Source organism: Cygnus olor, chromosome 1 (genome assembly GCF_009769625.2).
Source record: "Cygnus olor isolate bCygOlo1 chromosome 1, bCygOlo1.pri.v2, whole genome shotgun sequence".
Lineage (NCBI taxonomy): Eukaryota > Metazoa > Chordata > Aves > Anseriformes > Anatidae > Cygnus > Cygnus olor.
Window position 1 is genome coordinate 202,137,037 of NC_049169.1, and position 23,369 is coordinate 202,160,405.

General features: G+C 36.3%; 1 protein-coding gene across 1 annotated transcript in view; it reads right to left on the bottom strand.

The window, feature by feature from the left end:
• Positions 1 to 23,369, bottom strand: part of DLG2 (discs large MAGUK scaffold protein 2) — a 1,015,643-nt gene that overhangs the window by 184,481 nt on the left and 807,793 nt on the right. The window contains 2 exon segments of the mRNA XM_040544402.1: positions 3,858 to 3,960; positions 19,601 to 19,757. Of these exon segments, the coding sequence (XP_040400336.1) occupies positions 3,858 to 3,960; positions 19,601 to 19,757 (260 nt within the window).

The window sequence follows — 23,369 nt, forward strand, 5'->3', positions numbered from 1 at the left end:
CTATGTGTTATATATTCCCATTTTAATATACAAATATTTGTTTAACAAGAGCACACTGATCCACCCTATGATGATGAGTCAGGCTATTATTTTGCAGAAGGAAAGGGTATACTCACTAGCTTCATATTTGTACAATCCTTTAAAAGAAATGTGAGAGTTGCTAGACTGGGAGTAGGGTTAAATTGCTTCTGAGAATATTAAAAATTGGAGAGCAAAACTAATTATGAGGGATTGGTTCCCCTTCTAATTTTGTTCTAAGTAGTTTTGGTCCTTAAATTCTCTTTAATTTCAATTCAATATCGTGCAGAAGATGTGAGCAATACATGAATACACAGAAGTCATCTTTTTGAAGCCTGCAGGATCACTTGCATACTTTGAATACACACCTCAACAATCACAAGGATAACCAGAGGTAAGAATGCTCAACGTTAATGGACCTTCATTTACACAATATATGTGTACATGAGATACAGTACACAGGTATTTTCAATTTTTTAATAATTTTTTAAAATAAAAGTAAGGAATTACTCTAACAAAGAAAAAAAAACAGAATGATGGGCATTGTTCCTACATCTATGAACACACTCTTGCTGTTGAGGTCTGATTTTTAATCTCTGTGATTTGTTTTCCTCTTGCTTCTGATAAAATTGCCAAAAATCATTTCATGTAATTTGCATTTGTTTGGACTTTCATTCCTCTTTTGTCTCTTCTTTTATTTCTCAGAGATACGAGGGAAACACAAACGGAGAGTGTACATGAGGAAGACAGGAATTAAAGAGCAGAAAAGCTGAATGAGAAGTTCTTGGTTCCTTATAATATCCCTTGTACTTCCATTCTTCTCCTTGTCATGCAAATCACTGCTTGTATCTTCCATTATCCCTTCGTTCACTGTATCCATACTCTTTTACAGAATTTTCTCCTACTTCCAGGACCATTTTCATCTGAGTGCAGCATGGTTCAGATAAGTGCCATCACCAACCACAAGTCTGACAGCATTTGAAAAATTCTGTGATGCTGTTATATTTTGACTGTGCTAGTCTCTGCATTTGTTTATTCCAGACAGGATGACAAACCAAAATGCCACAGTATTAAGAGGAAAAACTATTCAAGTTGATGGCAAGCACTAGATTTTTTGCAGGAGTTGCCATTCTCATGAGATTTGCTTCCAAGTCTATATACATAAATGTGAGGGGTGTTATAAGCTTAGATAAACTTTTGACTGTTTGAAACAAGGAAAGTGAAATTTAAAATTTGAAAGTTGTTTCTATAGTATTCACCTCATCTTTGCACGACAAACTTGATGATGTAATTTTGGAGGCATTATTGCCAACACAAGTAAGCTTTGCTTTACCGGATATAAACTAAATTATTGGAAAGTAAGCTTTCCTTACTAACAACTTTAATTGCTAATCATCAGCTGGCTTATAGTATTGACTGTTACTTAAATCATAATCACTTAATACATGCAATATCAATAAAGGTTCACTGAATATTTTTGTTTGAAACAAGCTCTAAATGCTAAATAAGCTAGAAAAGATAAAAATGGTATGGGTTAATATTTGCCATGTCTATTCCAAAACAACTGAGGCTGTAGTAACAACAATTCGCTTCCAGTATGAACATGGAAAAATCAAGCTACAAGTCTACTCTGCTTAGGCACTTTTTGGGAAGTATTTCCAAATGCAGAGCCCCTGAAGGAAGCACGGCTGTACAGTTTTAAGACTGTATTTTAAGACTATGTTCCATTCTTATGCTTCAAGATAAGACATGGTAAATACGAGATCAGGCGTAAATTTCATATAAAGAAGAAGAAGAGTTGTGCAGGATCTTTAAAATAAAACAGATATTTATGCTGACATAGAATGTTTGTCTTTATGTACGATCTGTATATCCCTAAGTAATTTTCTGTGAAGGCTACTTAAACAATGCTTTAAAGCATGTTTCATCTTCCTTTGCTGTTAGGGATTTATTTAAGAAAGAGAAACTTCATTTCACATCTGTGTCTACACGGTTTGTGTTAACCTGCATCTTAGGTTAACATGAAATCATTTAGCAGCAAGATACAACATGCTGGATGATTACTGAGTGTTCTCACTACCTGAAAAAATAGATCATTTCCTACAAAAAGGCTAACTTTTGGGCTCTGTTCTTCACCAGCTCCACTCTTTTCAGAGTGTCTTGAATGATTTGGATGAAACAGAAAACTGGCTATGCTTTGCAGACAAGTCACGCAGTTGGGATTAGTCTGCCCTCAACAGGGTTTTGGGGGAATGGAGCAGCAATATAAGAAAAAATGGAATAAATATGTAATATAATACTTGAAGGATTTTATCAGCATCATTTGAATTGCATGCTCACCAAAACTGAATTTGACATAGGACAGAGCTGGTAGAATGTAGGGGAACAGTACGTCGACTGAAAGTTCAAATATAATAGGAAAAATCTGTCAAACAGTGCATGCTTTGCGAGTTAACAATGGCATAAAACACATCTGAAATGCCAGTGATTGCTACAAGTAGTCAGACACCATGGTGATAATTGCAATATAAAATCGCTAGACAGCAAACAAGACTGCCGCAACTAACAAGCATGGCTTTATTCAGAATCCAGTGAGGATAGCTATCTTTTATGGAATTCCTTTTCAATACTTTTTCTTTGAAATAACTCTGATTATTGCTAACATATTTTGTATTAATATGTTCCATTTATTTAGCTAAAGATAGGCACTTGCAATTTCATTTGCTCTCATCTACATATTTCTTAGTACATTCTAATTTATTCTGTTTGGTGACTCAAGTGCAGATAAGCTGGTAAATGGATGCATGATACCAGATCTGAAGCACAATTCTAAGTTTGATAAATAAAAGATGTTTTTCTTTTTGTGTGCTATCATCAGGACTCAGAAAAACAAAAGAAGGTATCATGTTGCATAAACTCTGGCAGTACTAATTCCTCTCCCCAGTGTCTCTGAAAAAAATGACTAGTGAATCTGTTTTTAGAAATGCAGTGTTTCTAAGTGTTTTTTCTCCAAGTGTTTTCTGAGACTTTCATGTGGTCTAGGCAGGGCACAGCTATACAGAATCAACAACTAGGGTTCGCGGCTCATAGTGGGACTTTTGAATTTAGTTAGAACTATTTTACTGAAAACTGATAAAATGGTGCCAGCAAGTCTTCACAGACACCTGTAGGTGCAGAACTCTCATGGAGAATGTTTCACAGTGACAACTACTGTGGAGAAAAACTATCTTTAGCCCCTATCTGAAAGTAATACTCCTGGATGGGATAAATCCTACCCTGAATGTCTTATTTCCTGCTGAATTTCCTGTTGATGCTTTTATACAAGGCTACCATTTTCTCTTGTAAATACTTGTCATCTGGGGCTAATTGCCCTCTACGTAGAAGGACATAGTCATGCAACGGTAGTAGAGGGAGGCTCTATGCATTTTGCTGGAGAGCTTATCTTTGCTTAATTCTGATCTGGCTGTCTGAAGCAGCTTCAGATCTTCCTGGCATTTCTGTTCATTCTTATCTTTTGCACTACCTGTCTCCAGAAGAAAACAGAAAAGAATGTAGAATAAGCAGTAACAAAAATAAACTGATCAGGTAAACATTGATTACTGTCTTATTGTATGCACATTTAAAGATAGTTCTTACAGTTGTATAAAATACTTCTAAAAGCAAAGTCTGTGACAAAAACACAGTCACTTCTTAGGAATAGAACTGACACTTGAATTTTCATTCCAGATAACTCTGATGATAGGGAAAAGCACTGTCTACACCAGCCTCATCCTATTAAGTGGGTGGCTTTAAAGCACTTATCTTTTACCATATGTCTTTAAGTTTATTATTTTGCTTACCCTCCGGCTGGTATTGTGCTATGATTGTTACCGTCTGCCCTGCTCCTTTTAGTGCCGCTGCAGCCTGCTCGTGGGTAGCACCTCGAAGATCAATACCATTCACCTGCAGAGGGAATGCAAACAACAACAGATCTGAGTAGTTTAACATTAGACAGAAAGATAGAGGTGTTTGGTTTTTTTTTTTGGTTTGTTTGTTTGTTTAAATATCTGATGGATGTAAAGATCAGGTTGTCCAGATGCAGAAGTGAAGGTACAAACTCAGAAAGGCTGAGAGGATGTTACCTAACACTGCCCATGAAGATCTGCACTTACACTGCAAACTTTTTGTTTGTTTGTTTGTTTTTAATGCTTATCCATCCCTGTTATCTGGCCTCTGCTTTAGGGAGTTTCCTGCTCTACTGAGTTTATTTTTGGCAGCCTCTTCATCAATCAATTTCTTTTAAAAAATAAGATTTAAAGGTTACATTTTCTGCTGTGCTGGAAGGTCACTGCAGAATACTGCAGGCAAGGAAACTACCAGACCTAGCAAGCCCAGTCTATACCTTCAGGTGAACGTGGAGATATATGGAGCATCTCTAACAAAAAACACTGGTTGGAGGACTGCCAGAACAGAAACTCCAGCTACCATTCTCTTTTCACACGCTCCTCCTATTGCCTAGAAATATCCCCCTATCTTGCACATGGCAGCGAAGGAGTTGAGAACAGATGCAGCTAATTTGTGATAGCAATAACTCAAAACCCAGGAGATCCCATAGTTTCTGGTCCAGAAAAATGCTCTGTGCTATAGAACCATTAATGGTACACAGAAACATAACTGTCTAGCTGAGGTTTCATTTGGAAAATGTGATTCCATAAGACTCAACATTTTGCTAGTTAGACCTGTCTGCAAATACATTTCTCCACTCTTTTTTCCTTTACAACAATGAAAGAAAAAAAAAAACAAACCACTTTTTTTCCTAAGCAGTTATTATTTTCCTCCCCTCCTTTCAATGATTGTTTAATATTTCTCCCTATTATATTCACAAAAATGACCTAATGACCCCTCCTCATTTATAAAAATAAAAATAAAAAATTGATTTGAATTTTAACTGTCTATTATTCCAATAACATTCAAAACTATAGAAGATGTAGAATTTTAGAGAAACATGATTTGTTGCAATCTCTCAACTACAGTTCATACGAATTTTAAGTTACCTCACAGAAAAATAAATGAATTTTAGAGTTACTTTGTCCATATGTGCATTCCACAGTGGAGGGTATGAATACCACCACCATGCTGGTAATGCCTGCTTCATCCACGCAGGTATCTCAGACCCTTTAGGGCAGCACAGGAAGGGCATACAAGGCAGCAGAGTACCAAAGGGATCTCAGCAGACAGGAGAGAGGATGAGAGCGTATATACAGGGATGAGACATTTTAAGGAGCACCAAAGTACCTATTGCAAGGTAGAGACCTTGTAGTAGAAGTGTAGGCTGGAAGACCACCATACCTAAATAAATGTTCAAAGCAAATACCTGTGCCAGAACTACTTTGTGAGAATAGGTATGCACAGGTCTCCATGTTGTTAACATTCATACAGACAATCTGAAGCTGTGTCAGTTACTTAGTATTCTGGTATTGCCATATATTAGTGTGTTTGGCTTATATATTTGAAAGCACTATATGCTGATATATACACTCTGTTATCTTCTAAATTTTTCTCATCTCAAGTATGCAAAATTCATATTGTTTTTTATAATTTGTATCTAGATTGTGTACAGGGAAGTGAAAATCTTTACTTACAAGTAATGGACTAATGGACCTGAAAAGAAATTCTGAGCAAATATAAGATTAAAGACTTCCTAATTTGTCTAACACAAGAGTTCTCAGTTGTTCTGTCTTCTGGTTTGAAAGCAACGGCTGCAGAAATGCCTTGTGGAAGCTTCCAAAACAAAACAAAACAAAACAAAAATAAATAAAAATGAGCCAAAGGTTCAAATACTTTTATCACAGTTCTATATGTGAACCTCAAGTTCGGTGGAAGGCAAGACTAACATAAGACACCTGCAAAAAACTTGCTGACATTTAGCCTAGGAATATAGTATCATAAATGGCAATAGTTAAGTGCATTCTAAAAAAGAAAAAAAAAAAAAAAAAAGAATCAGAGTTCTTAGTATCAAAAAATCTAATATATTGTAATACATGATACTGATAATACCTAAAGATGAATATAGTGTCAATTAGGACTTAGTTTAAAACCACCGTGGAGAATACAAACTTCCCAAAAAGAGATGCGATTTAGACTACTGCTGTGGAAGCAAGGGGTTTTGTGCCCTACATTTACTCAGTGATGATACTATGATCCTTAATACTGGGTGAAGGCCTACCAGCACTATTCATTAACTCAGGGCTTTAGTCACAGCTTTGGTGTCTCTGGAGGCCTGAAGAGAATTCTGTCATATAGGCAGCACAGTGCCTATACCATGCCATAAAGGAAACTCAGCCTGGATTCAGTGTTTCTGAAGAAGACAAATTTGAAACCAGGTCACCTTTCCTTCAAAGCTTGGCCTTTATCTCCTTTTTTGTTGTTGTTTTGTTTTGTTTTTGTTTACTTTTTTTCCTCAGTATCTGGAGTCCTTGAGAGGCTCCTGAGAAAGAAGCAATAGGATGAACTGAATGAAGAAAAACTTAAAGAAACATTCCTGAATTCTCAAGTGCTTGACCTGGGGAGAAGCATATGGATGATGTCACCCAGTCAGTTTTACAAGGTGAAAAAAAGAAATTAGAAATCAGTTTATTTAGGCTTAAACTTGAAGACAGTAGACTTCAGAACACAAGCTTCTCTTAATCAAAATATGAAAACAACGTAGTGATCTATAAAAGTTGTATTAACAGAACAGCAAGCATTAAAAACCATTAATAAATCATAGTAATATCTCTGCAGATAAAAGGAAAAAATGTAGGAAAGAGAAACAAAGCACATGCTTATTGCTCTTCCTCAGCAGAACAATAGTCCTATCTATAGTTGACCTAATAACTAAAAATCCAACAAAGCATTAAGGATAAAAATATATTAAAAAAATATAAAAAATATATGTTGAGCAGGTGAGTGACCTAACTACACTGCATTGCCAAAACATTGATTTCCCTCTTGTAGGTGCATAACTGCAGAATAAAATCAAACATTTTTTTTGCCAAATAGACAGGCGTGAGTCTGTTTACATGTTGTATTGTTCAATAATGCCTGTGACAGGTTCTTCCTACAGAATAATAGATGTTAAAGTTAGAAAGGACTTTCCTATCACCTAGTCGGACTTGCTAGAGAATGAGAAGAGTAAATGCTAACTCAGTTTCTGCCCTGAAAAGTATCATTTCCCAATATTTAAAAACAAACATAATCAAGTCCCAGAACTTCTAATTGAAAAAGAGCATATTCATGTAAAAACATTACATCTGGATGAATGATGCCATTAATTTACACATTTTAATCAAATTCTTACCCTCAGGCCAAATCGAACAAGAGTTTTCAGTAGGGTAAAATAAATATTCTGTTTTGCCTCTTCCTCCAAAGCAGTATATTAATTATAACAATTGAGTATGGTGATACGTTTGTTTGAAATGATTTAATTTCACTTTCAAAAATATATTTCAATTGCTGCTTTCAATTAATTTAATGTTGTTTTTGTCAAGAATAATCAGTAAATAAAACAAAAATACCAGAAAAATTTTAAGTGCGTGTAGGAAAGGTTAATGTATATTCAAAGGTCTTATTTTTTCTCTATTAAATGGGCTAGCTTCCTTTAAGAAGCATTATACAATAAGCAAAGTAGCACTTTGTTGTTCTGAGCTTGACTGCACAATCCTGATGCCCTAGCTTAGAATGAATTTGACTGCACAATTTCCAGTGCCTAACGCCTAAATGAATTTGACATAATGGAAATAAGAAGAGCCTCCAGCTTATACAGATGTCTGTCTCTCCTGTATGCTGTGACAAAAAGTGGTTAAAATGCTTACAAACAAAGAGAAGTTCTGTGATGAAAGATTATAGTTTAAAACTACAGACGAAATTAAACTGATCTGGAGAAAAAAAAATACAACTATAGTTCATAGGAATTACAGTAATTGTCCTTGAATTCATTGACTCAGACAAAAGCACTATTTACTTCATTAAATGCTAAATCATATTCTAAATGAAAGATTGCATATATTTCTTGTATAGATCACATTCTTCTAAAACTGGCTATATTCCCTTAAAATATCTGAGTAGCCCATATTAGCATAAAATCGTTCAATTCTGAACAGTGTCATTTTACGACTTACTCAAGTCTGACTGTCTTCTCCTGTTATGTTAACTTGAGCATGACCCACATGTAGGTCATTCAACTACAGCAAAGTCCCGCAGAATATCTGTTTTTATTGACATTTATTTACTTAAACTACCTTATTTCATCTTTGTACAGTGATTAAATGAATGCCTAGCATCTTTTGATGAGTTGGACAGGAAAGGAAAAACACACCCCTTCTCTAGTGAGGAAAACATAAAGGAGTTCTTTTCACTTCTGCTTTGAACTGTCAGTGACATTGTACCTGCTTTTATAGAGTAAGGTAAATAGCAAAGAAAAGCACCTTTTTACCATGGAATAATACAGAAGTTTTTTTTTTTTTTTCGAGTTGTGGTTGAATTCTTTTATTTTTTAACTGATAAAATAAGAGTTTTTGTCATCTGAAAAAGTAAACAGAAGTCTGACTAAGAACAACTCTTACAGCCAGAATTCCCACTGACTGCATTAAGAGGTAATACAAAGAACCTTATTCACCTGCCTTAACTTTGCATATCGACTTAGGCATTCTCAAGGTCATTAACAAAAGATGAGAGGAAAGCTGAGCCATGTTCTCCAGCAGTCCTGACTAGTCATTGGAAACGGAATACACAGCATCACCCCTTAGGTGCTGGAAGCATGGTCTTCCAGCAAGATGGGGAACACTGTAAAAAACACACATTAGGGGTGACCTGCTCTGAACACGTCTGGGGAAGGCTTTCCTCATGAGGAGGTGGCATAATCATGCTACACAATGTCCCACAGCACTCAGACAACAGATATAATCCCGCAAAAATTACAAGAATTCAAAGAAACTCATGCATGTTGCCAAAATACAGCCCTTCGCTGAGCAGCGACCTGTCACCTCCTCGCTACACGAAGCCTCCAGCTGGCGGCCGAGGCCTGCTCAGCACGGAGGACAGCTCCTGGCCGCTGGCACAGCCCAGCTCTTGCTTTGCTCGACAAGAAAACGCTTAGAAATAGAAAGAACGGAGAAATGCACATGGGGAAAAGAGTTTTCACTGTCTAGCCTACCTTGTTTTAAATATTCAGATGCACTTTATTGCTCTTCTCTCACTTTTCTTCTTCTTTTTCCATGCCCTTATTTTATTCCTATCAGTTAAAACTGCTTAGCTTGGACATGCTATGACGGTGGTTACCTTATCGTTGACTCCACTGAAAACACAATACCATGTTCTCCTTCTCTCTTTTTATGGGCCAGCACTTTCAGTGACCTTGTCAATTCTTGTCTTTCTACCTTAGAATTATGACTTCTGCCTCTAGTATGCCGGTCTTTATGCTCTGATGAGCTGGGCATTCTAGAGGCAAATTCTCCTCTGTCTGGAAAACAAGAAACACTGTGGGGGTACAAGCTGTATCACTTGGTATGCCTTTTCCTGCCAGCAAGTTTAAGGCAAGAGATAAACCTGCTGAAAGAGGTATCAAAGCACTACATCTTTAAAGCAGGAATAAATATCCTGTTACTGAAGTGGTGTCTTGCACACGCTGCCTTTTACTATAGGAACCAACCAGCTTTATGGTTCACCAGATCACATAAATCATTCCAAGTAGTACCTGTTATGTCTATAACCATAGTCAAAGACTTGTATTTTAACCCAAACTGTAAAATTTAAATTTGTAATTTAAATGAAACAGAATTTTTCCTTATAGAAGTGCTTTCCATGTAATTGTAGTCTTTGTGAATGATACCAGATTGGCAAACTTTGAAATCAAAGTAATTGCACTGAAATCATTCACTACAGTGATAGTTTAAGAGCCATTTCCTCTCACTTCCATTAGAATTCCTTAAAACTTGTTTAATCTGGGTTTGAAATAAATTATGGCTTTGGAAAAGGACACGTAGACTTATAGGAGCCTGAAAGAACATTAAACTTACTTCACTTGGGTCACTAAATAGCTACCAGCTAGCTCCATTACTGACTTGGGCCAATGTGATCCTGCAACTACAAGTTGATCAATGGTATTTTATCTCATTGCTAAATGGTAAAGTCTAATCAGAGACACACACGTAGTCTTTTCATATTCATACAACTGTTGTTAATGGTGAAAAAATTCATATATGTATACCATACTGGCTAATAGTGCAGACCACTATTTATTAACTAATTTTTAAATACATATTCATATTTTCCATTTATTTTATATACAAAATATTCATCAGTCTTAATAATTAGGAATATTCATTTAAGTTAAAATGCTCATCACCACATCTTAAATTTAAACCTAGTAGCTGTTTTATTTACTTTCCCTCCTCCCTCCTGGTCACTCAAATACCACCACATAATTTCATGGATCTTACTACAATGTAATCTCCTCACCAAAGTCTGTCTTCATATATTCACTCTCCTTTACAGTTAGTACTATCTTCCTACTCCAAACTGATAAAATACCAGATTGTCCCTCCTCCCTCCTACAGCTTTTACTTTACACAACTGCTACTTTCATTCATTTTCTTGACTTTCTGAATTAATCCTATTTCTCCCTAATTCTGTTTTCAGCACTTGGATTTCTGTCTCCTACTCTCAGCCTGGGTCACATAGGCATTCCCCTGCTGGTAGCAGTTATAGCATAGATCTTGGTTTCCACACAGTCCTAAAAGGAATTTTTCCTACCAAAATATGCATATAGCTAAATTACCCTTGATTAGTTTTTCTCATAATGTTGTAGTGTTCTTGTTTCTCATTTGAATTTCAAACAATGATATGAATGGAACTAATTCTTGCAATTCTCCTGTTTTTGAAATGAAGTAAAGGTTTCCATTTTACTAAGTGTCTTGTAACTCAGAGATGATAAGAATGATCATTCCAGCTGAAGCCAATATGTAAAAGTTACTCAGGTACTGGAATAAAAAATTAAATCAATATTAGAGGCTGCTTAGAGACAGTAGGGCATTGGTAACTTGTTGAACTCCAACCAGTGAGTTAGTGGCAAATTTAAAAACTGAAATCCTTGCCCTATTCTCTGCTTGACAGGCTTTCCATATTTCCATGTTCACAGACTATGATAACATGGCCTGTGAGATGCGGGATGACATCTTGTGTCTTGTGTCACAACAAATCTATACTGAATTCAAGCCAGTGACCATGAGGCAATGTTTGAATGGTTCAGTGGTAGCTTGTCTAACTGGAATGTTTGGCTGTAGGTGAAGTGTTCAGCTCTAAATGAATTGTTCAGTGCTCACTTTTTTTTTTTTTTTTTTTTTTTTTTTAATATTAAAACTGCCTGAATCACAATGTTCATAGTTATTTGTGGCTCTACAGAGTAGGATTATGTGACACAGACTCTTTGAATAGATGATGAGCTGTAGTCTCAAATATAGTATACATTTTTAAAAAACAATGGAAAGGAAGTGGCTCTTGTATTCTGTAGTTGTTCTGGCTTTTTTGTTTTGCTTTGTTTTGTTTTTAACAGTGGCTTGCTTCTTCAGCAAAAAGACATATATATATATATATATATTTTTTTTTTAAGGATCCCCAAAATCTTCTCCAAGAAATTACTGCAGATATCCTTCAAATACCCTACTTAATACTTAATTGTTGGCCAATTTCTATTATTATGCATCTCATGTCATAGAATCATTTTTTAAATCACTCAAGAACACGAAACCTACAGGGCAATAGAGCAGAATGATGCCTGGAGTCTAGTTTGTTTAAGCACAAGTCCAGTCTGGGGAAAAATCTCTGAAAGAATAACACTCAGGGATGTAGCCATTTTGTCCATCAGTAGTAGTTTTGGCTTTCAAATTTCTATTTTTATTTTCCCTTCATTGTGAAAGTGACATTAAGGCTACACAGAAGGCTATAAAGCTCACCCCAAATCCTCAATATATCAGATGTGATATAATTCTGTTCGACAATCTTGAAACAAATTTTTCTAATTTAGAATCCTTGAAGTGAATGTGAACTCCTCCTTAAACAATTAGGAGCTGAAGAGCAAGCAGTCTGGCATCAGATCATTCCTACTCATTGAGGCAATTACAAAATGAATGTTTTAGAGGCAACTGATGATTTCATCACAGCAAAAATACATGGGCTCTGGTCTAGGCCAATTTGCTAGCTTTGCATGACAAAACTGAGAGGTCTGATAGCTAACACTGCTTGGCAAAAAGAGACATATCTTATTCATGAGAATTGTTAATAGCATTTATCAGGTTCTAATCGTGCTTGGCAATATCAAAGACTTAAGTAAGCAGTTACTGCATCAAGGAAATTGCAATATAAACTATATATTACAGAAAAATAGTGGAAGGGAAGGAAAGGGAGAAAGGAAACAGAAGGGAGAGAGAGAAAAAAAAAGAGAAATCCATCAGGAAGACACATTTGTAGATTAATAAAAGACAAAAGGTAGCTCTACAGTCACCTAATGCACATACTAGTCTAGCATACAGGTGGTAAATTTTTCCCTAGAAGCTCCATTAAGATTGTATTTTAGAAAGCCATCTATTTTATTTTGAAGTCCCAAAGTGACAAGTCTACTAGCTTCTATGGCAATATAATCCAGTTACCCTGACTACAAAACAAGTGCATCATGTTTTGAGGTTGAATATGTCTAAGTTCAACTTAGCCAGTCATCAGATCATATATATTTATCAATAGCACTAAAAAACAGCCTTTTACCAGCTTTCTTATCCAAGGGTAAGTATTTGCAGATGATGTTTTTTACATAGACACAGCTCATACTTCATTGAAGTCAATTTTCATGGTCAAGGAGAATGCTAGATTTTTCCTGACATGGAAATTAAACTCCAAGGCATTTTGTTAATTGATGATGATGATGATGATGCCACCTCTTTAAATATATAAAAGAGAGGATTTTCAAAAGCACAGATTTGCAGTAGCACCCAGCTTTTGTTTATTAGGTATCCAGTTGCCTTCTGTACCTCTAAAAATCTCATCTTGTACAGAAATTTTGTAATGGTGATTCAGTGTTGTCATGTGAAATGTTTTTGATTTATCATGATGACAGCAAATACTGGACATATATCTGAAGATAATAAACACATTGTAAAAGGTGAATTTGAGATCATTTACAAGGTTGGGATGCTGTGCACCTGGATGACTTCACGTAAACATAAATAGGTGGAGGACTCTTAGAGACCTACTACCATTTCTGAATCATCCTCAAATTTCATAACTTTCTAAAAACTTTTCATCAAAAACTTTACATCATCTTCAACACCACAGGAAAGTAAGCACCCTAAGGATATGGTCAGTGCCTCTGCAGGCAAGTGCTATATGGCAAAGGGAGTACCTCTCATAATCCTAACACTATTACACAAAAGTGACTGATGCTCCATGGAGAAAGGATTCCGTGCCCCATAGCAATCTCCATCATAAAGCCTGTTTTGGGATTGGGCCGAGTGGAGATGATTCAAACATTTTCCAAGCCAGTTGCAATTTTGAAAAAAAAAAATCTGAGAAGCAAAACTAAATAGTATTTGACTTTTTTTTTTTTTTAGTTTGTAACTAGGTAACACAATGCACTCTTTGCCATAAGTAGTTTTACTGCTTTTACCATGAGCAAAAAGCCATTTTAAATTAGAAAGCTGAAAGCTTCTCTGCACCAAAGTAAGGGAAGTCAATCGGAAGGTCAATTCCAACTGCAGCAAAATGGAGCATAAATATTGCTATAAATAGGTACAGAGTTCTAATGGTCTATCCTGCTCTATATGCACATACTTTGGAGTAGAAATTGCAGAACATTATTTTTTTTTAAGTGTATTTTATTTTTGCTACAGATGTGTGTGAGAAGGTGGGTAGGAGTTGTGTGGGAGGAACTAAGTAGAAGGAGAAGCTCATAAGGAAAAGCAAACCTCTCACATAAAATGACAGCAGGACAATGCACAGACAGAAGATAAAATCTGATCAATATAAGAGATGACCTTCCCTCTACAAGGAAAAACCTTGTATAAAAAACCAAAGGCAATACAGAATTGAGATGCTGAAATACCGGTTTTGCAAACTAGCTATATATAATACCATCAACCAGATGAGAAGATTACAGAAATCCCTGCAGAATATCTCTGGTAGCCCTTTTCCCAGTATGTAGCTATTTGATTCTCAGAAAGTAGCAGCGGATAACAGATACCATCTTTCCCCATGTACGAATACTTCATGACGAATACTATGCTAGATCAAGATGAAAATCACACAGAATTTGTCTGATTTTGTTCATCTGCTTCAGGTGAGATACCAGTGAAAATGGAAGCATTAGGAGAGTACTACCTGCATCTTCGCAGTGCAGCCTGTTCTTTTTCTACTCTTTTTCCCACCCTTATTCAGCAATTACTCTACAGAAAACGTTTTATCTCCTTAATGTAACTGGCAGGATGTGTTGCTTGGGAGCAGCAGACTTGCTCCATAGCAAGCAGTCTCTTCTTTCTCTTGACTGCTTTCAGGATAGCAGCCACACTTAATCCTGCCACTGTGAGACACAAGGTACTAAAGCATTTATGTAGGAGAATAAAATAAAACTGATACTGTTTATATGACACACATTTTGCATTTCTTTGTGATGAATCAAACACAGTATTAGGTGAAAAATCAAACTTATATTGTAAAGGCAAACACATGAAATGTGAAATTCAGTTTAAGATGCCTAAATATAGACATGCACACACAGGATAAGTGTTTGAGCTTATAGTCAATGGATATCCAATCAATACAGGCAATAAGGGCTACAGAGCAGTTCAACCTGCTCTAGACACCTCATAGTTGGCCAGGTGAATCAATCTCTAGTCTTTATTGATTTTAATGAGAAATACACACCCAGAAAGTATGTCTATCTTTAAGTATCTTAATTTGAAATTTAGTCTTGCCCAACGACACAAAATTCAATCATTTCAATAGTTAAGACTTGTTACTTCCCTATGGCTATTAATGCACTTAAATTCTTTCATTTACACACATACTTAACTTGATGTAGTCTATTGGAAAAATCATAAAAGTGTTTGAAAAAATGTGAGAAAAGAAATTCAAGGAGCAATGTGCTCTAATTAATAGGACTGTATTTCTCCCCCTATCCCTCCCAGTATTTCCCCTAAAACTTAAAATGTATTCAAAACTTACAATGTGTGTGCCTCTTCTCTAAAATTTTAAGATTTGCACTGTTTTCTGTCAGTTAGGATACACGTACAAGGTGTGGTCATCATGTTTATGGCTCTTCGAAATCATTTGTGCTCATCAAACTGATTTTCACTAAACAACACTGGGTTCCCATTTCTATTTTAATAGACAAAATATCATTCAGTGTTGGAATTGGAATTTCAAATTGCAAGAGTGGCATCAAGGAAAAATACGTTTTATTTATACTAGAGACCTCATTTTCCTAACAGATGAAGAACTTGGAATTAGATCAGAGTTCAAGCAGTATATAAACTTTGTCTTGGCCCAGACTTCCTGCCTTAATTTAAAGAAATCAGTTAACATAATGGCATCCCATTTCCACTGCTATAAAATGGAAATACTTCCATTGGTATTTTTAGCTGTTCTGTTTGTGTTGTACACTTCTGATTGAAAAGCTAATCTGTGTGTAGGCAGAACCTAGCAAATCAGTTCTTTATCCCAATTAGTATTCAAGATGCTATTTGGTAACATTTATATTTTACTTAATAGCAGGACAACGCTAGTGGGAGGGACATACTCTGTCATACTGGTGAACCTTGCTGATGTACGCATTACCACATTTTTAAAGACATTTGGAAGTCAAAAAGAAAATGATTAGTTTGGTAAGAACTCACAAGACTATAATGAAGTATAGCAAGAAAAAAACAGCGTTTAAAACACCACTTTTTAGAGGGGAAAAACAGTTTTTCGTAAATGTAACTTTATAAATCACTTTTTGGTATTTGAAATGTTTGCCATTTGAAAGAGAACATTTTCCATTATTCTTCAATTTGCATTCAAGGTTCAGATATGACTCATTTTTGTCTCTTTGCACAGAAGCATTTGGAATATCAGCCTGCTTTCTGAGATAAGTTTTAAACATTTCCAGTCAATTAACTGAAAAAATGAGAATATGGCTATCACTGTTTTTCCTAAGGTTTTAGCAGTCAGATTTCTGTCATTATTGATCCTGTGATGCCACCTGGTGGCGTTTAATAAAAATAAACTCAAATTTCACTCCTTGCCCATAATATGTCATAGCGCCCCTTGGAGGATGTTTGGACTCTGTCACATAACAGCCCCTCTCTGTCACTCAACAGTGAGAAGGCAGAAAATGAGGCAGAAAAGTTATGGGACGTCAGGCTTTACAGGCTGACTCTGGGACTACATATGCATCCAGTGAATCACCCAAAGGCAGTGCATATTTCTAGCTTTGTGGGGACTTACTCATGGATTTGCAGTCTATTTAAAGTATATTTACAGGTACCCACCTGAAGGTGAGTATACACAGCTCTCAACTAGTCAACATTTTGCCATATTTACAGCACAAGCATGAATTATGGAAGTGCTGTGATTCTCCTCTTCTACATTGGAGAAGGTGGCTTTGAAAATTAAAGCACCTCGACCAAGGTCACGGAAAAACAACAGAAAAATCAGGAATTCATTCCAGGTCTCCAAAGTTCAAATCACTTATGCTGCTTCCTGTCTGGAAGAAATTTAACAAACCCCAATTTAATTTGATATACTAGCTTGGTGTGCATTATTAGTTCTTGGTAAACCACATCTATCGTGTTTTGTGAAACAAGTGGGTAAACTGTAGGGAAACAAGTAGGGAAATAGTAAGGAAGTAAGTGTTTCTGAGGGATGAGACAAGTAAGAATAGACAGAGAGAAACAGGCCTATTCTGTGCAGCTTGATAAAATTAAGGTGTCCAGGACCCTTCACCAGACAATGGCCTAAGATTAATCAGCTCTAAAATTAGCCCGTGCATGACATTTGTTTTGTTTGAGCATGGGAAAAGTGGATTCATAACAGTTATTTGTGACTTAATAAGTCAGCAGTGCCTGACTTAGTGATTGCCTGGGGATATATATGCAGTCTAATTTAGTAATAATTTCCATCCCTCTGTTCAATGAACAAACAAACTACTCTTGCATGACAAGTAAATGCTGCAGTGACACTGGTAAGTTTAATTAGAACTTATGAAAACATTGCTGTGAAATAGACAAAAAATGGAATTAAAAATTCAACTTTGGCAGTATCCCACAGTGCTAAATATATGCCTGCTGAAAAATAAAACAAAATGGACTTTTAAAGTTGTATGTGAGCTGCTGGATTTCTGAATACAATGTACTGTGAAGGCTCCAATCTCATAGTGCTCTTTTATTCAGCCTTCTTGTGCTGCATCTAGCCAAAGAAAAATAAATGAAATAAGCGTCCTAAAGAAATTTCCATTTCTATTCCTCATGTTCCTTGTCTGTATTCTTGTTGGCACAGGCATTTGCTTTCCTTATCTCTCCATGCTGATAACATTGTAAGATTCTATTGCGGTTTTCTTGCAGTTCCCTATGAACTTATTTAGGGATCTCTTCAAGGTACATAAATGTCTTCTACTTGTCCTTTCTCTTTAACTATTTGCAAGGAGCAGATCAAGATAAAAGATAGTGTTATGATCCTGTCCTGGTTTCGTCTAGTTTACAGTTATTTTTTTCATGGTGGCTGGTATGCACCATGTTTTGGATTTGAGAGAAAAATAATGCTAATAATGCACCTACGTTTAGCCGTCACAGAGCAGTGCTTGCCTAGAGCCAAGGACTTTCATCTCCTGTTGCTGCCCTAATAGTGAGGTATCTGGGGGTGCACAAGGAGCTGGGAGGGGACACAGCCAGGAGCTGACCCAGACTGGCCAAAAGGATGTCCCATACCGTATGGTGTCAGGCTGAAAAATTAAACTTGGGTTTTGGCCATGGGCAGGGGAACCACTGCTCAGGGACTGGCTGGGCATTGGTCAGTGGGTGGTGAGCAATTACATTGTGCACAATTTTTATATATATGCATTTTTTTATTGTCATTCTTCTGATTATTTTCCCTTCTGTTTCTGTCCTATTAAACTCTTTCTACCTCAACCCATAAGTTTTTACTTTTTTTCTTCTGATTCTCTTCCCCATCCCACCCAGGGCGCAGTGGGAGCGAGTGAATGGCTGTGTGGTGCTGAGCTGCCTGCTGGGTTAACCCACAGTGGATCCCCACAATTTCAGGTTACTGTATCCCTTCAGTGTTAGCTCACCAGATTTTCTATATATTACAAAGGAGCAGCTTTGTACTTTGTACTTTGTTACTTTTTCACACGTAAACTTCAACATGCAGAAGTTAAACTCACTAGTCATAGAAACGCCAGAGGTCAAGACATGCCTAAGCAATGTAGGAAAAGCAGTTCCAGCTCCCCCTTGAAGGGAGTCACACACTGACCAGGAACCTGCCATATAACCATGCCACAAACCATCCAGTCCACAGCCATCTTCTTCCCCTGCCACTAACCCAAGTGCAGCCCCAGATACAAGATGTCAGGAACAGAAAGCGCAACAGTGGGAACGAGTGTGACACTGCAGCTTCATGGGCTGGTGACTCATCTGGGATGAGTAATTCCTGGGCTTCAGTTCTTTGCCTTAAAGCTATTTATGTACTTTACATGAAACAGGCCCAAGCGTATCAATTTGTATAATGTTTTGATTTTGGTTTTGTTCTTGGTGTTGTTTTCTGTTGTTGTTGTTTTCATTTTTCTGTAAGGCAGAATAATGTGAATGGATACTTAACTACACTCTCAAGGCTTTTATTGCCCTTCAGAATCCTTTATGTTCAGATTGTTTCAGTCAGATGTTCAATTACTTGACAGAGCCTAAGACAGAGCCTAAATGCTGTTTTTGAACTGCATACTATCAACACATACATGAAAGAAAAATTTCATAGATGTTTTTGAGACTAAATATGCAAAATATAACCTCAGGCTACAAAGCCTCTTATCCTATAAAATTTCAAAATAAATTTCAGAGTGATCATCAAATTCATTAGAGGCACAGAGATAATTAACATAACCTAGTTAATCGCCTCATTGTATTGGGGCAGTTGCTAAGCAGTTTACTGCACACTAGATGGCACCCCCAGCCTGGATGATTTCATCCTACTATTCCTCCTCAAAGAAAAGCTAAAATTAGGAAATATCTTCTGACTATGTAGTGCATTTTGGGCAAAATGGAACTGGATGATGGGCTAAACTAAGGAATGCTGAGGTCCTCACTGTGGTGTTGCCATACTGTAGGTAATATTAAGCAGAGCTAAGTCTCACTGCAGCTAACAACCTGAACAAATGGTATAAAAAGCAAGAGTAAATAAACAAAATACTCAGTGATGAACTGTTTCCAGCTTGGATTTCACACAATAGAAACCAAAAAGGCTTTATGAAGCCTTCTTTGTGTGTCTTTTGCAGTACAGACAAAGAACAAGATTAAGCAATCTGTCAGCAAAGCCCAACACAAATACTTACAGACAAAATTTGATCTCCTCTCTGCAGTTCTCCACTGAGATCAGCAGGCCCGCCTGCTAGGATGAAAGACACGAAAATGCCTTCCCCATCTTCTCCTCCCACAATGTTAAAACCAAGTCCTGTGGAGCCCTTGTGCAGGATGATTTTTCGAGGCTCTCTGTACAGAAACAAAGTGATAATGTTTATCCATTCAAAGATTTAGTGTGTACACATCTCAAGTCATCTTCAGCATACTATATTTTGCTTAAGAAACAATGGCTTGCTACTGCCTGACTAAACCATTTAATAAATGATATAAATCTGTTAATTGGAGAATAACAACTAAGCAGCGACCATTTTTTTTCCTCATGGCTGAATTCAAACATCTCTATTAATTCCAGTTCACTGGAGTTATCCTCACTAAATTAAATAATAGATTAATTAAAAGACAAAACTCTGAAGATCCTTTATTATCTCATTTATAGCAATACTGCACATACAAGTGCAATCAAACTTCATATGGTACCTTTTTTTCTTAAAAGTTCTACATGAACCAATTAAAAAATAAAAGACCTAGACAAAGCAATAAGAGGTTTTAATCCTGGCAGATTTGAAGCAAATAACATTTGCATGATCAATCTAATAGAGGAGAATCTTTCAAAAAACTCTGGTTTGACATTATTAGGAACTTGCAATTGTAAAATCACATAGCAGCTTTATCACTGCCCCAGACTGAGGTATATCTGCTTTTGTGTTACTTGTTTAAAAAGTTGTTCATTATGATGGAAATCAATAAATAATAACAGCTACATCTCATATAGCACTTTCCATCTGTAAATTGAAAATATACCCCAAAGGATGCATAATAATATGCATTTTACTGACAGGAAAACTCAGGTCCAGAGAAAGAAGAATTTCCTAAGCAATCAAGGTAGTGCACTTGAGAAAAAGTGTGCCAGGTATTCCAGTTCTCGATTTCTATGTACCATGCATCAGATTTGTCTCTCCCTTGGACAAACAAGCACACACAAGAATGCATAAACATGCAGACACCATGTTTACTGGTACTTACACAATTCTAAATCCCTCTAACAATTTACTTTTCAGAAAATAAATAAATTAATAAAAAATGACATTGTAATATTAATATGTGTGTATCTGAAGCCCAGTCCTGCAAATACTCACATCCATTTATGTCTGTGATTCCTCACAGAGAAAGAGAATCTGCTTCTAATTCTCAATTTTTACAAATAAAAGTTACTAGCAAAGTGACAATTATAAACATGCATATAAGAGACCTCAAGAGCTGTGCTCCAGAATACTTCCTGTAAAAAGATCCCATATTTCTTGTATACTCTGTAATGGTTCTGTAGAATACTAATGGCTTTTTCATTTCTATTTTGTTTTAAAAAATAAAAGAAAAGAAGGAAGAGAGAAAGAAGTGATGCATTAAGAGACAAGTCTTATTCGGTGTGATTTAAGTTTTATGGCTGTATACATTGCAACTTTATCTTTACAAGATAATTCCAAAATCAGTAGGAATTTGTTAGCTTTGCCCAATGCTAATTCACAAGTATTATCCCAGGCTTGATCATGATCCTTAAACAATATCTCAACTTTCTGATATCTAGGCTTAGTATTTTTGAAAGAAAAAATAAAGCAAAGTTCTGATACTATCTTAAAAAGAGATTGTAACCCTTTTTGAAAGTATTCTTCCTACTCCGTATGTCCCTCCATTTTATAACTTAACATTAACATACAGTCAGAAAAAAAAAATTAAAAAATACAACTGTGAGAAAATGACGGAGTCTTGACTTTGCATATTCTTTTGAACCAACCAAAAAATAAATAGGGGGCTTCTTCTCTTTTGGATCATTTCTGTTGACTTGCCTTGTAGCAACACTTTTAGCACCTCCTTAACTATGTGCAGATTAGACATAATGTAATCCAGATCTAAGAAGTCTAAATAGGTTTTTAATTAGTAAGGGTGGCCTGGGGGCTGGAACAGAACTAGGAAAGCAGCTGGAAGCATGGATTCCTTCCCCACTTAGACAATGTGCTGCTGAGTGAGTTTGGCAAGTCATTTGTTCTTCCCTCTTCAATTTCTTCACCCACAAAAAGATATGGTGACACTTGTCATCCTTGAGTCCTACAGATCAAAAATAGTTTGGGAGAGCTAGCTACTGCCAGTATTATTTACCTGGATATTGAGGAAAAAAAGGCAGTAAAGTCAAACAAATATATATGCATGCTCTGCTGGTGAGAAATCAGACAAGTTCTCATTCAAAATGAAATTGAGTATTTTTACACATGACAGGCAACTTGGATCATAAAGTTGAAAGCTAGTGCTATGGGCAAAACTAGCTCAATACATTTGGGTATCTACTGAATGCTAAGCTGTGCTGCTCAACAAAAAGTTGGCCCAGTTATTAATCCCTGCCTCTGATCAAGTCAGCAGATTTATGCCTAAAATGCTGTCAGTGCTGTTTTGTAATTTTGGCCTTTTGACAGCAAATTTCACATTCTGCTCTTGGATGATTACGTTCAGAGGAAGCTCAAACAATAATGGGGAAATGTCAGAAGACATGATTAGAACACAATGGTTTCAGCTCCTGCTTTTTAGCCTGATGAGGTAATTTTGGTCATGACTCAAATTTGGCTGTATAGAAACTACTAGCCATAGCTTGCCTCCGTATTTCTTTCATATCTGAGTATCTTGTGGAATCAAGAATGCACAGGTGTAGCTGTCATAAAAATAATCATCAAAGAAATAATCTTTAGCCATGACTATGCTGCAAAAATAGAAGGTATATACCATAAATACAAATAAGAATTTTGAAATATATCATAATACACACTTGCATAACAAACTGAGTCTCAAAAACAGACAAACAAACAAAACCACACTTGTGCTGATAATAAAGAGTTGTTTGATAATAAAGAGTTGTTGATAATAAAGAGTTGCTGATAATAAAGAGTTGCTGATAATAAAGAGTTGATTTAGAGTTGATAATAAAGAGAACACCACCAGGGATGGGGCATTCACAGCTTCTCTGGGCAACCTGTGCCAGGGCCTCACCACCTTCTGAGTGAAGAATTTCTTCCTTATATCTTATCTAAACCTACCCTCTTGTAGTTTAAAGCCATTCCTCCTTGTCCTATCACTTCACTCCCTGACAAAGAGTCCCTCCCCAGCTTTCCTGTAAGCCCCCTTTAGGCTGCTGTAAGGTCTCCCCAGAGCCTTCTCTTCTTCATGCTGAACAACCCCAACTCCCTCAGCCTGTCTTCACAGGAGTGGATAATATATCACCTGGCATAGAATGTTATAGTCATCTTGATGTAATTATTAAGGAGATCTAAGAACAGGTACTCCAATTTATCTTGAATGTTTGGGAAGCAACATTAGGAAAAAATCTTCTCCTTCTGTTGAACTTCTTCATTAATATATTTCCAATACACATGAAGGGTCTCCAGACAGAGTGCAGGTAAATGACATAAATGAAGAAATGGAATTGAAGACTAAAAGAAGACACGGTCATGAGAGAGTAAAAAGTGAAAGAAAAGTAACTTCACATTCACATGTGAATGACAATTTCTTCCTGTAAATGCATTCAGTAAAAACATGTTCTATAGAGAAAACAGCAAATAAGGCAAAGGTAATTTCAGGGTAACATCTAAAACGTACATTGTTTTGTTCTAAGACAATAGGTGGCACTCTGTAGCTACTAAAAAGGGAAAGTCTAACGGAAATGCATGCTTTTGCCTCCAGCTTTAACTACTTATCACATTT